We start from the raw sequence: 13,174 nt of genomic DNA, 5'->3' as shown, positions 1-13,174 counted from the left end.
AGCTTTAGGCAAGCGGAAACTAAGAACAAAATATCCAAGGTTACATGACAGCAACTGAAATCCGAAGATTCCCTTGAGCAAAAACAAATCATATAAAGAAAAATACTCAACTTAGGATTTTAATCCTCAGGCTCGCCTAAGCAACAAATTTACCACTCTCAAATCACATGGTATAACAACAGCTGACAAAAGATCATATTACATACAAGAAAAACAATCCATTCCCTATGGAAAAGAAATACATATAAGTCCACAGAGACGTCATAACCATAAAAGCGATACATATAATTATCAGAAAAATCAAAATTAAATATACAGGTTGGCCAACACACATATATATAAAAAAAATCGCCCAAAAAGATTAACGAATATAATCTTAACACATGGTTCTATCAATCTAGCAAAGCGCTTACAAACTCAAAAAAGGTACTAGTACAAACGCAGAACACACAGTAATGCGAACAGACACAGAACACATCTGTGTGCGCACTCAACTTACAGGTGATACCAGCTGAGTTGGGGCGTCTTCAACCCGTGCTCATACGGTACGTCCAACCGGACATTTGGGAGCTCATTGGGACACACCCGAGCCCCTCCCTGAGTAGGAATGTTCCCTCGACCTTCACTGGCGTCAGCCACCTGGCTGCCGGTCCTCCTTGGGCCTTGTGTTTCTACTGCCAAAGTTTCCCTTACTGGCAGAGGTTCTGTCAACATAACTGCTCTGACCCCCTCTGCCCTCCGCCATCAGAGACAGGTAGGTCCACAAATCATTGGCCTACAACATACAACCAGTCCAGCCAAGACGGCAAGAAATACACACAGGCTAGCTAAACAAAATCCTACACTCAAAGTCTTATGGGACGTTTTCAAATCTACCATCTGTTCGAAAAAGGGAAGGTGGTCTAAGGACATGGTTCCAAGCCTAGTCAGATTAAGGTGAACTAATACATGAGACACATTCACCCCTGGCAAGATGAAAGAAGCATTCAACACAGTGGTATCCTTAACTGTCACTCGTTCACCCTTCATTCTCCTTTGGCCGGGTAAACGATACCCGTCCCCTTGGACAGAACACCCGTCCTCATGTGTCAAAACAGTGACTCCTGGGCTCAACACTCTAACCTCATTCTTCGAACCACACATCACCTTATATTTCAACTCATGCCTCGTCGACACCACCCAACGGTGTCCTAAGTTAACGATCTCCCTCTCAAAGTCTGCTTTTACCTCGAACTTACAACTACGCTCAAAACCTGGCTGTTCCAAGTACACATCAAGCAAACACACACGTGCGGTAGGCACGAAAAACGCATACACAGGTTCACACAACACATGTGTTTTTCCTATCCTACACCTATCCAAGTTAGGCAAAGCCACAGCCCAAGTATCCCTCTCATTCACAGCAAAATACGGCAGATCCACTGAAACTCGAGTTGCAAATTCCTCCATCCCGGGCTGGGTCCACAGTGACTTTACTTCAAACAATCGAAAATCTGAATCCTCATTTTTAACCGGTATTTCTACAGAGAAACAAAACTTTCCCCTTATCTTAGTAACAGTCACGGTTGACATTCGATAAAATTCAGCTAAATTTTTCTCTACAGGGGGAATAAACATTGGCATGACTTCATGAATTTTTTTAATAATCCTCAGAAACTCCCTAAGGCAGTGATTCCCAACCTTTTTATGATCGAGTACCACTTGGAGGTCCCGTACAGTCGCCGCGTACCACCTGGTTCCAGAGAAAATAAATTCGATCAGATACAACTTTATTTCTATAATTGTAAAAATAGAACACGCAAATTAACTAAGAAAACAACAACTCAATGCGAGGGCTGTATCTGCTTCTTCTCCACCAGCTGGTCAATGCGGGGCATGACTTTGCTCACAACACATCGGAAATCATGCCCAGATTATCTTGTGTTAGGCAGTACACATCTTTGTGAAGTAAAATATAACTAAAAATCGTTCATGACCCCGAAAGTGTTCGCGTTCCACCTGGAAGGCCCTCGCGTACCACTAGTGGTACGCGTACCACAGGTTGGGAACCACTGCCCTAGGGGGTAAAATGTCGGATGTGATTTCGCCCGTGGTGGCCACGTTTTGGATTTGATTGGCCACCTTTTCCAGGTGAAGAGTTAGCTCACTAGCTGCAAAAGCTAATTGCGCAGCGCTCTCCACATAAATCACGTCCCTTTGGATTTGTTCTAATTTACTCTCGAAATCATTAATTCGTTTTGCTAATATAGCTAGTGCCTGCTGTTCTTTAGCTACCATCATAAAAAGTGTCTTCAGCTTATCATCTAAAACACGAGTATGGGATATTACTTTATTTATCATGACATGTGTATTTTTCTCTTCTTTGGTCAAAGCGGATTCGAGCTGATCGAGTTCCGACCGGGTAATTAGTCCAGTCCAACCTCCAATCAATTCGCCAATCCAATTAGCTGCTCGCTTTTTTCTCTCCCCTTTTGAAAGCACGAAGTCGTTGAAGGCCTCTAAGGAACTACTAAGGGCTCTTTTTACGTTATCAAGCATCAATCTAAGTTTAACTATCGTTATACCGTTTTCAACTGTTTCCAATTGATTCTCTATCTTGTCAATCTGGCCCAGGATCGTGAGTAGGGGGCTCGCAACTTCCTCGGGATCATAACTGATCAGCAACACATGCATCTCAGACGCGAAAGATAACTTATATCTCTCATCAAAGACTACGCCCTTGCGTACTCTCACTTCACTGTTTACGCACACGCAAACAGCTACCAAACACACTGCTGCAAAAAGTCAGACACTTCCCATGGCTAACCAATTAACCTAAGCCTATCGCTAATCCTGGCTAACTAACTTTCAGTTCCCGTCCCTCTGCCTTTTAAGAGGCGAACGCCTCCCTCTTTCTGCCGTCGTCATCAGGACTACGAACTCTACATGCCCGATCATTCAAATTCCAATCTGGGCAAACTGCTAACAACCTGCTCTCATCCCCACAGAAACAAGATCTCCAAAGAATTTCCAAAGAAAAACTTTCTTACTCCTAAGGAACAATCATTAGCCAAAAAAGACAGTTCTCTCTCATCTGTTCTCACACAGTCATTTCCACTCATCTTTTTCTTTCCATCCTACGACCATTTTTACGCCGCTCCTGCGCGCGCACAATCTCATCTCTCTCTTTCTCTTCCTCAACAGAAAACGAGCGTAGGCAATGCTCTGCCGCTCACCAGCTGCTCCATCACCTCTCTCTCCCTCTCTCTCTCTCAACAGAAAACGCGCTCGGGTGACGTCCTGCCACTCCGTTCTCTCTCTCTCTCTCTCTCTCTCTCTCTCTCTCTCTCTCTCTCTCTCTCTCTCTCTCAAGGAGTGCCCTGAAAATCAGCTGATCCATCATTGGCATCTAGCACAGGGTATATTGCTGACACATTCCAATTATCTGCACTCGTCAACTCATTTTCTGGCACGATCTTGACGATGGAAGCATGAACCTCGTATACATTACCTCTAGCTATACACTTTACAGTTATTTTATCATGGTTAATATGAATTACCCTGAACGGACCAATAAAAGCTGATTCAAACTTATGCTTTCTTCCCTGAAACCGTTTTATATACACACGATTCCCTATCTGAATTTCGTGTGATTTCGTTTTAAATCTCCTGTTGTAACTACGAATGTTCCTCTCTTGGGCTATCTTCAAAAACTTATTTGTAACTTCAAAAGCCTTCTTATTTACGTTGGCAACATAGGTACGAAAATCTTCTACATTATACACAGGCAGTTTCTCTTTCTTCGTGAAAACTTCATACGGCAAATTTGGATCTTGACCAAAAACTAAGTAATACAGTGTATCTCCAACACTCTCATTATATCCTGTGTTTAAGGAAAATTGAGCTGTAGACAACATATCTGACCAGTTACTCGGATTATCTGCTACAAGGTATTTAAGCATACTAATCAAGACCCGATTTTTAGACTCTACTAACCCATTCGAACTAGGTCTATATGCAAGAATAGGGGAATCCTTAATGCCATACAACTCAGATATTCGACTAAAAACCTTATTTACAAACTCGGTATCGTGATCTGACACTATTTCTTTAGGAATACCAAACAGTTCAATGAAAGCTCTTAACGCTCTAGCGACTTCTTGCGCGGACTTGTCAATCAAAGGCTGTACGAATGTATATCTAGTTCGCGCGTCTACCAGCACAAAAATATACTTATGTCCTGCGTGTGATACAGGCAAGGGACCTATCAAATCAATGTGAACATGTTGCCATTTTTCTTTAACTAAAGGCCAAACTCAAGCAGGAGGTACATTTAATCTATGAGATCTGAACAAATGATAAAGATGACACGCATCTACATAACGCTTTATCGTCTGTTTCATGCCCTTCCAATAAAAATGATCAGTGGCCCTTCTAAGGGTATTCGCCACGGCTATGTGACCGGATACTGGCAACGAATGCGATAACGCCATGGCATTCCTTATGAAAGGAGTGGGTAGCACAGTTCGATAAATCAATTCATTCCGTTTCAAATCAGTGACATACAAAACATCGTCTTCTATTACAAATCTATTAGATGGAAGCGAAATATTAGTGGGGAATTCTTCTGTTTCTCCTCTGACATAAGCCTTCACTCTTCCCCATACAGGATCTTCATTCTGGGCCTTTATTAGTTGTGTTATGTCCCATTCACAATCATCTTCACGAACATCGTAAGCTTCAAGGGCAGATTAATTCATACGCTGGGCATTTACTTCACTCATTCCTTCAGTGGGCCCGAGACACTCACGCACACACTCCGCCCTATCAGCTGAGTTCTCTCTCAGCGGGGAGGGATCATCGGGTACGGTCGGCTCGCGTTCCCGCGCAGCCTGTGACTTACTCATCAACCTCGTTATAGCGGCCACAGAACGGGATAAGGCATCCGCTACTACGTTAGTTCGTCCGGGTATATATTCGAACCCGACGATGTCAAACTCTAACAATGCTTCCAACTATCTAGCCTGACGACTTGATAGGTCCAATTTCCCAAAAATGTATGATAGGGGTTGATGATCGGACCTAATACAGATTTTATGTCCCAGTAGAAAATAACGATTTCTTTCTAACACCCACTTAATGGCCAATGCTTCCTTATTTAACACTGAATAACGGGTTTCCAGTCCCTTCAATGCTAGCGAAGCGAACGCTACGGGACGGAGAATTCCATCGTCATCCATCTGTTCTATAACTCTGCCAATGGCAACATCGCTAGCATCGCATGTCACGTAGAACTCCCGATCAAATTTAGGGAAGAGTAAGAAACTATCTTCAGATAAAGCGTGTTTCAATTTTTGAAACGCATCTTCATGTTCTCTAGTCCATTCAAAGTTCTCTGTTTTTCTAAGCTTATCCAAGGGTCTCGAGATCTTTCCAAAGTCTTTAATGAAACGTCTGTAATAGGACACTAATCCTAAAAATGAACTAACTTGCTTAGGGGTTAGAGGCCGTGGAAATGTTCGAATAGCTTCTATCTTATCCGCCATCGGGCTTACGCCCTTGTTAGTTAACATGTGACCTAGAAACTGAACCTCTGGCTGGAACAGCTGACACTTTGCTAGGTTGACCTTTAAATTATGACGTCTCAATGCTTCAAGGACTTTTACAAAATTTGTCATGTGCTCTTCTACCATATTTCCCAAAATTATTATGTCATCTAGGTAGATTAACACAGCATTTCCTACTAATCCAGAAAATACGCTCATCATTACGCGTGAGAAATGCGCGGGCGCATTCTTTAATCCAAAAGGCAAAGTATTAAAGGAATACAATGAGTCACCAGCAACAAATGCGGTTTTTTTTCCTACTCTTGGGATCGAGTGCTATTTGATGATACCCAGACTTAAGGTCCAACGTTGAAAAGAACATGTTATTTCTAACTTTACACAAGATCTCCTCAATTGATGGCAGGGGGAATAAATCACCTTTTCGTTGCGCTGTTCAACTCACGGTAATCTACACATATGCGTAACGCGCCAGACTTTTTCTTTACTACTACGATAGGAGACCACCAAGGGGAATCAGAGACCGAGATTATTCCATTCTCATTCATCTCTGCTAACTGTCTATTTACTTCAGTCTGATAAGCAAAAGGTACTCTATAAGGATACGTTACGACTGGCGGACTGTCTCCCGTGTCTATCCTGAAGGGCATAAAGTCACAGTAACCCGGAGGTTCTTCCTCTAAAACAAACACGTCTGGATATTCCTCCAAAATTTGAGCTACACAATAATGATACTGCACAGGTGTTAAACTATATCCTAGCTCTTTTAATGCGCATGCGCGATCTGATGAGGTACTTTGCTGAAAGGCGGCATTAAACACTAAATCAACATTCATTTCTACCCGTGCAATTGGTGTCTTCATTGATTAACACAAGCACTGATGAAAAGTTGTGGAATAAGATCCTTACCTTCCCTTCTTGTATCTGCACTACTGAGTCCTGCAACAAATTATCTTCAAAGTTTACGTGCGGCACAAGTACACCCACCCCTTCTGTTACATTTTTGTTACACACATACAACTCAACGATCATAGCTACACAGGGATCTATACACACTTCTTGAGTCAGTCAAAGTTCCCACTTATCAGTTACATTAACAACAGGTTCTATTACGGGAGCTATGGATGCGACTGTCCCTCCTATGGGTAGGATTCGATCCCTCAAAGTTACAGTCAAACCCTCTGGACATGAAAGTACATTTAACCCTAATAACCAAATCGCATCCGAACCAAAAATAACATCTATCCCTGTAATACCCAACTCTGGGACGACATAGAAATCATGAATAAATTTCTCGTCTCCCAACTCAAAAGGTTGTGAACAAAAACTGTTTATGAGAACTTCTTTTCCCCCTAGACCTTGACATTTTAAAGGAACCTCACTTTGCACCTGACTGACTGTAATGTGTGCTTCTACAATAAGTGACACAAATGCCCCTGTATCAATCAAACATCTCTTAAAACCAGAAGGGAACTTTACTTTGATGACAGGTTGTTGGGGTGCAGTCTTCGGTCTTCTTCCTATTGAGTCGTCCTTGGCGCCGCTGGCGCCGCTGCAGGTCGTCTTTGGGCTTGCGGCATCGGCCAAGCCGCAGGCGGCGGTAGTTGGGTCACTGGGGGCCTCCATCCTGGGGACGGCTGAGGAAACCCCACTGGAAGATTGGGGTAATATGACATCATTCCCATCGTAGGCGCTATTGATCCGACTGCTTGGGGTGCTACTGTTGCTCCCGCGGTGGGGGTTCGAGCCGCGTTGCATTGGCTCGCGTAGTACCCCTGCTGTTTGCAGTTAAAACACTGCACCGTCTTCTGGTTCCGGTTTTTTGGTCTTGCTCCTTGTGCCGACGATTTCCTCGGTCCTCCCGGATGGCTTCTCGACGATGACGACGAAGGTTGAGGTTGTCCTGCCATCTGGCGTGCGGCCTCCATGCCTTCTACTAAAACCCCCACGTTTTCCATCGCCCTTTCCACAGGTATGGGTTGCATCAATGTCCCCCACGCATATCCAGGTATATGCAGGGCCAAAACCTTCTTCAACCAGGGGTCCTTCACGCCCTTCAACGCATCATGGCCGTCCAAAAGATCGTCTAAGTCTTCTGCTATCCGCTCGAAGAGCTCGAAGTAATCTTCGACTTCCTCCCGAACAGGAACATAATTGCAAATGTACTGATGCAAGCTGGCAGTACCTAGGCCTAATCTTTGTTGTAAGTGTTCATTCAAGTGTTGCCATGACCTGTGCTCCATAAATTCAATGTCCCTTTTTACCCTCCTACTGGCCTTTCCTCTAATTCTCTGCTTCGCGAACACAATTCTCTTTCGTTCCGACCAGGATCGTTCCTTCGTCGCTGCTTCCACGGATGCGAGGAACGCTTCGATCGAAATATATTTTCACCCTCGTCGAGGTACTACATCTTCAAAGAAGGGGACATACTCTGACAGTGGCGGAAAACCACCAGTGTCGCTGTTGCTTTCATCTCCTTCGTCCCGGGCTCCGAACCCCTCATCCAGTGAAGGGCTATTTTGGTAAGCCCCCTGCTGTGGTCTTCCCTCTGCTCCCCTCGACGTTCCACTACGTCCAGGTTCTCCTCGTGCTTGTGCTCCTACATAATGCTGTAGGCCTCCGACAGCTTCGTCGATCTCGATGTATAATTCTTCAAGTTCTTGTGAACTTATATCGTGATTTTGCTAATTGTTTTTCACTAATTGCTCAACGATCCACCGACTTGTCACCATCTAATTGTCACGACAATGGCAATTAACTAATCATTAATATTCAAAAGGTGGGTTAGACAAAGTTTAATATGTATTGAGCAATATATTTTCACAATAAATCATACACAGGTCTGAGCACTTTTAATTATGTCTATAATTTCCAATCTTTCAATGTTTTTTAAATAAAATATGTGCTCTTCATTTCATGGTAGCGATTTACAAAAAAAACAACTTGTGAGAATAACGGTCAGGGGACGAAGACTTAACATTTACGTTAGTACAGTTTTCAAAGGCAGTATAAAAGTCCAAGATAATTTTTGAGTCTAAAAGTGAGGGTTTTGGTTATGGCAAGCAAAGGGGCAATAATTATTACAACTTCTCCTTCTGAGGACTTAGGGACGACTGATGCATGTCCTGCGGGCATTGTAAGGCTTCACGGCATTGTAGGGTGTGACCTCATGACGTCAGAAGAGAACGACCAATCATAGCCATAATCGTCACATCAATCCAGATACAACCGGTAAGCCTACGCCCTCCTGAGCCGTTGTTCCCTCAAGTCCCGCCTTTCGCCCCCCCCCCAAAAAAAAAAAATCTGCAAAATAAGGAGGGAGGCAGAAAACCATTCGTTGGCAGTTTGGCATGGAGACAACCTCTTCTCCAGTGGATGCTGATAAATCACCCCCCACCCCCCAAGCGAGCCGGTGACCGGAGGTCATTCACATGACCTCAAATAGAGATTCACAAACAGGGTGTACGTGACAATAAATAAATATATATATATATGCCATTCTCTTTAGATTCCCACGTTATTCTTTCCTAAAAAGACACAAATTTACATGTTAGTATGTAATATGCTAGAAAAGAAGTATAGCCTTTACAAACTTATAAACATGTACTCGCATTAGCAAACACGTTTGCGTATGCCTACATACATTCTTACATCCATGCATACATTTACACACACAAACACACACACACATATATATATATATATATATATATATATATATATATATTATATATATACATATATATATATATATATATATTATATATAATATATATATATATATATATATATATATATATATATATATATATATATATATAGAGAGAGATCTTGCTTTACAGTAATGAGTTTGTACGGCAGAGTTGCCTACGCCCTAATAAATAATTTCAAAAACAAGACTTATCAAGTGCCTGTAACAGAATATGTTACAGCGAATGCCTATGATGTTCTCATTTATTATATGATTATAATAATATATACAAAGCTCTATCCTACCATTTACAATATTGTTATTTCCCCCTTGAAGACGTGGCTGGGAGATGGCACATTTCTGATCACATACAACCAGTGCATATAAATCTTTAATTATACAAATGACAAATATCATCTGCAAGGTCTACCATTTATGGTTTGAATCTGAAACCCACCGAATGCAATTATGAATGTTGTTATTATTACGAAATTCACTCACATTGTATCTGTTTTAAAAATGTGTCTTTGCATTATGTATCAAAATAAAGAAATGGATAAAGGAAAATTTCCTTTCTATCTAAAATTTTTTTCATAAAATTTTTTAATTATATTTAAGCTTTATTTCTTGAACATGTGGTGGGATGTTGCAGGAACAACCCCAACACCTTTGAATCACTCTAACTGACAAATGTCTCATCACAAACCTTCCCCTTACGTTATCAACTGGATCCTTAGACAGAGGGGAAATAAAAACAATCCATAACCTTGATACTATATTCCTTAAAACTAAAATACTTAACACAAAACCCCATCCACAATCAAATGAATCCCTAAAAATCAATAGCAAAGCTTAAAACTAAACACTAACAAAATTTAAACTTAAATACACCACAACCCTAACTTCAAAATACACGTAATATATATATATATATATATATATATATATATATATATATATATATATATATATATATATATATATATATATATATATATTGCGTGTGTTCTCTAACACTTTCGCAATATAACAGTCACCAAAAAATAAATACACTTTAGTAATCATTCACTGAGCCAACTCTCTTTATTGGCACAACACCACTATATGAGAAACAGAAGACTGTCTGTTATTTTGCCACAATGGCCTTAACTCTTCGGGTCATCATCATCATACATAATGTTAATACACAGGCCAGGTCATCAACGGTTCAGCAATCCAAAAGAGCAGTCTAAATACAATCTATTACTGGCCAGATCAGCAACAAAAGATCAGCCTTCAAAACATAAGTTCTCCAAAGAAGGAATTACAGCTGTAGAAATAAATAATCACTTCCACCTGTTCGAAATAATATAAAGTAAATCCAGCACTCAAATCACACAGAACTAACTCTTGCTGACGTCAAATAAAAAAAGCAATCGCCCAAAACATTCACCACTGTCCTAACCTAGCCAGAAAACATAAATAAACAACCTCAATTATACCAGCAGTCTTTCTCACAACAAACAATCATTACACACTCTCTCTCTCTCTCTCTCTCTCTCTCTCTCTCTCTCTCTCTCTCTCTCTCAATTTGGCAAAAAAAAAAAAAAAATTAATCCCCCATATTCCTCCCCCCTTACTTTGCCAAATCCTTCTTGCACAACACTTGCCTGATTTTTTTCACAACCCAGTCGCAGTCGGGAACAGGATCTCTGCTTCGAGTGACTGGGCCTTCATAGACTCTCTCATTCACTTCTTCTTTATCACTATCATTCTTTGTCCTATTCAGATTCACATCTCTACTCCTATCACCTAATATGTCATGCACTATCCCATCTACCTCACTATCATCTGGCCATAAAATCTCACTTATTTCTGTCAACAATTCATCCATTTCATCAAAACCATTTTCTGCTTTAATAAAAGAATCATTCATACTACTTATCATTCTCCTATCTTTCATTCTCGCATTTGTCATACTTTCTTTTACATCATCTAAGGAAAAACCACACACACACACTATAGGTATCATTTATACTCAGCCATGATTCATCTGTATTAACAGATTTATCTTCCATACTCGCCTGTACATTTACACCCTTGTCATACCTATTCTGATTCCTACCTATACCTATAAATTTTCCTTGCACTTTATCCCCACTAAAAAATTTCAAACTCTTCTTTTTCCTATATTCAACTAACATTAATTGCTTATTTACCAACCCTAACTTCTCATGCATACTAGGTTCATACTTACTCATTTCCAACCAATTATTCATCCCATTCTCACGAATATTGATCCTATTCCTTCCACACACACAGGAGAATTCACCCAGCTGAACCCTCTTACTATCTAGTTTCCCGAACATCCTGGCTGACTTAATCCCTTCTTTCTACATACCTTAGCTATATGTCCATCTACACCACATTCAGTACACCTAGCACGCTGCTCCTGGCACATCCTCGCATAATGCCCTCCCTTACCACAATTGCCGCAAATCACAGTCATACGATTACTCTTACATCCACACGCTATATGCAAATTCTGGCACACTTTCCTCCATTCCAGTTCTCACATTCACAGATTTACTTTCTCTCATATATCTCTCTAACTCGTAATCCTCAACTATCTCTAAAATATCATCCCTTGTCAATCTTTCCTTCATCCACCTCATTTTCTCCCGTTTCAAATTAATAAACTCAGCAACATTCTCAGGTACAGTATCCAAAATCTTCTTCATTAATTCCTTATTCTCAGTTATGCCTTCATCCCCATACTTCTTTCTAGCTAATGTTTCCAACCTACATACATACATTGATATCGCTTCTCCTACATTCATCCGTGCCTCATCAAAATTATTCTTACGCTTATACCTAACACTCCCTTTCATACGTTTTACCTGTTCAATTATTCTCTTTTCCACACTTTTATAATCAAAATCCCCTACACTCATTATCACACCATACATCGTCAAGAAATATTATTCTAACTCCCTAGCCCAAACTCTCTTACTATCACCATACTTAGCCTAACAGAACCTTTCACACTCCCTAAAAAAGTCATATACATCCCTACTGCTTTGTTCATTAAACCTTTCACATCTCGCTACCTCTCATAACCACTGTCTTACAAACTTCAACTTCATTCTCACTATCTTCACTGCCTAATCCCTTCTTGTTTCCTTCTTCCTCATTTGAATATAACGAATCCAATTCAACACTTAAATTCCTATCCTTAACAATTCCCTTCTTATCCTTTATCTTACTACTTTCACCCATTCATGATCATCTTCACTCTCATCCTGACCTTTCTTCTTCTCCCTCTTCACATTACTTTTACCTTTCTTCTCATTCTTCCTATTACATTTCTGAGCATTCTTATTATGCCTAATTCCCTTATCTTCATTATCACTATCACTACTTTCCCTGTTATTACTTACCTTAGCCTTCTCTTTCACTATCAACCCATTACCCGAAGCAGAAACCACTCCTCCGACTGCACCTTCACCCATGAACATTTTCATCATCTCCATTACTTGCCCTGTCACAGCTTCCACTTGTTCCTCATTCTCTCGCATCCTCATCTCAACACCCTCTTCCACTCTCTCTTCAGTTCCCTGAAATTCCCTTAGTTTCCCTTGCATCTCCTCATTCTCACTACTCAGCCTGTTATTGTCGTGCAACAATTTCTCCTCACACTCCTTACTCAGCCACAACTCCTCCCTTAATACCTTTAATTGCTCTTCCATTTTTCATCAACCTTAAATCTAATTTCTAATCCTAATTCCATCGTTTGTCCAAGAGTCCAGCTTCCAATCCCACCTCGGCAGTCCCTGTTCGGGGGCCAAAATAATGTGGCGGGATGCACACAAAAGCAACCCCCACACCCTTGAATCTTACTTACTAACAATAGTTTCCTCCAAACAAACTTTCTACCATCGTAATCTTACAGCTGGACTCT

The 13,174-nt window shown here is 40.9% G+C and overlaps 1 protein-coding gene across 1 annotated transcript; it reads right to left on the bottom strand.

Moving 5' to 3' along the window:
- Positions 1-12,470: 12,470 nt before the first annotated feature.
- Positions 12,471-12,962, bottom strand: LOC137614831 (DNA ligase 1-like). Its single transcript, XM_068344491.1, has one exon. The coding sequence runs from the start codon at positions 12,960-12,962 to the stop codon at positions 12,471-12,473; it is 492 nt and encodes a 163-aa protein (XP_068200592.1).
- Positions 12,963-13,174: the final 212 nt, after the last annotated feature.

Source organism: Palaemon carinicauda, chromosome 21 (genome assembly GCF_036898095.1).
Source record: "Palaemon carinicauda isolate YSFRI2023 chromosome 21, ASM3689809v2, whole genome shotgun sequence".
In the NCBI taxonomy this organism is placed as follows: Eukaryota; Metazoa; Arthropoda; class Malacostraca; order Decapoda; family Palaemonidae; genus Palaemon; species Palaemon carinicauda.
This window is presented reverse-complemented; position numbering and strand designations above follow the sequence as displayed.

Excerpts from the sequence above, each read along its gene's own strand:
- LOC137614831 (XM_068344491.1), bottom strand. The coding sequence starts at position 12,962 with ATGGAAGAGCAATTAAAGGTATTAAGGGAGGAGTTGTGGCTGAGTAAG.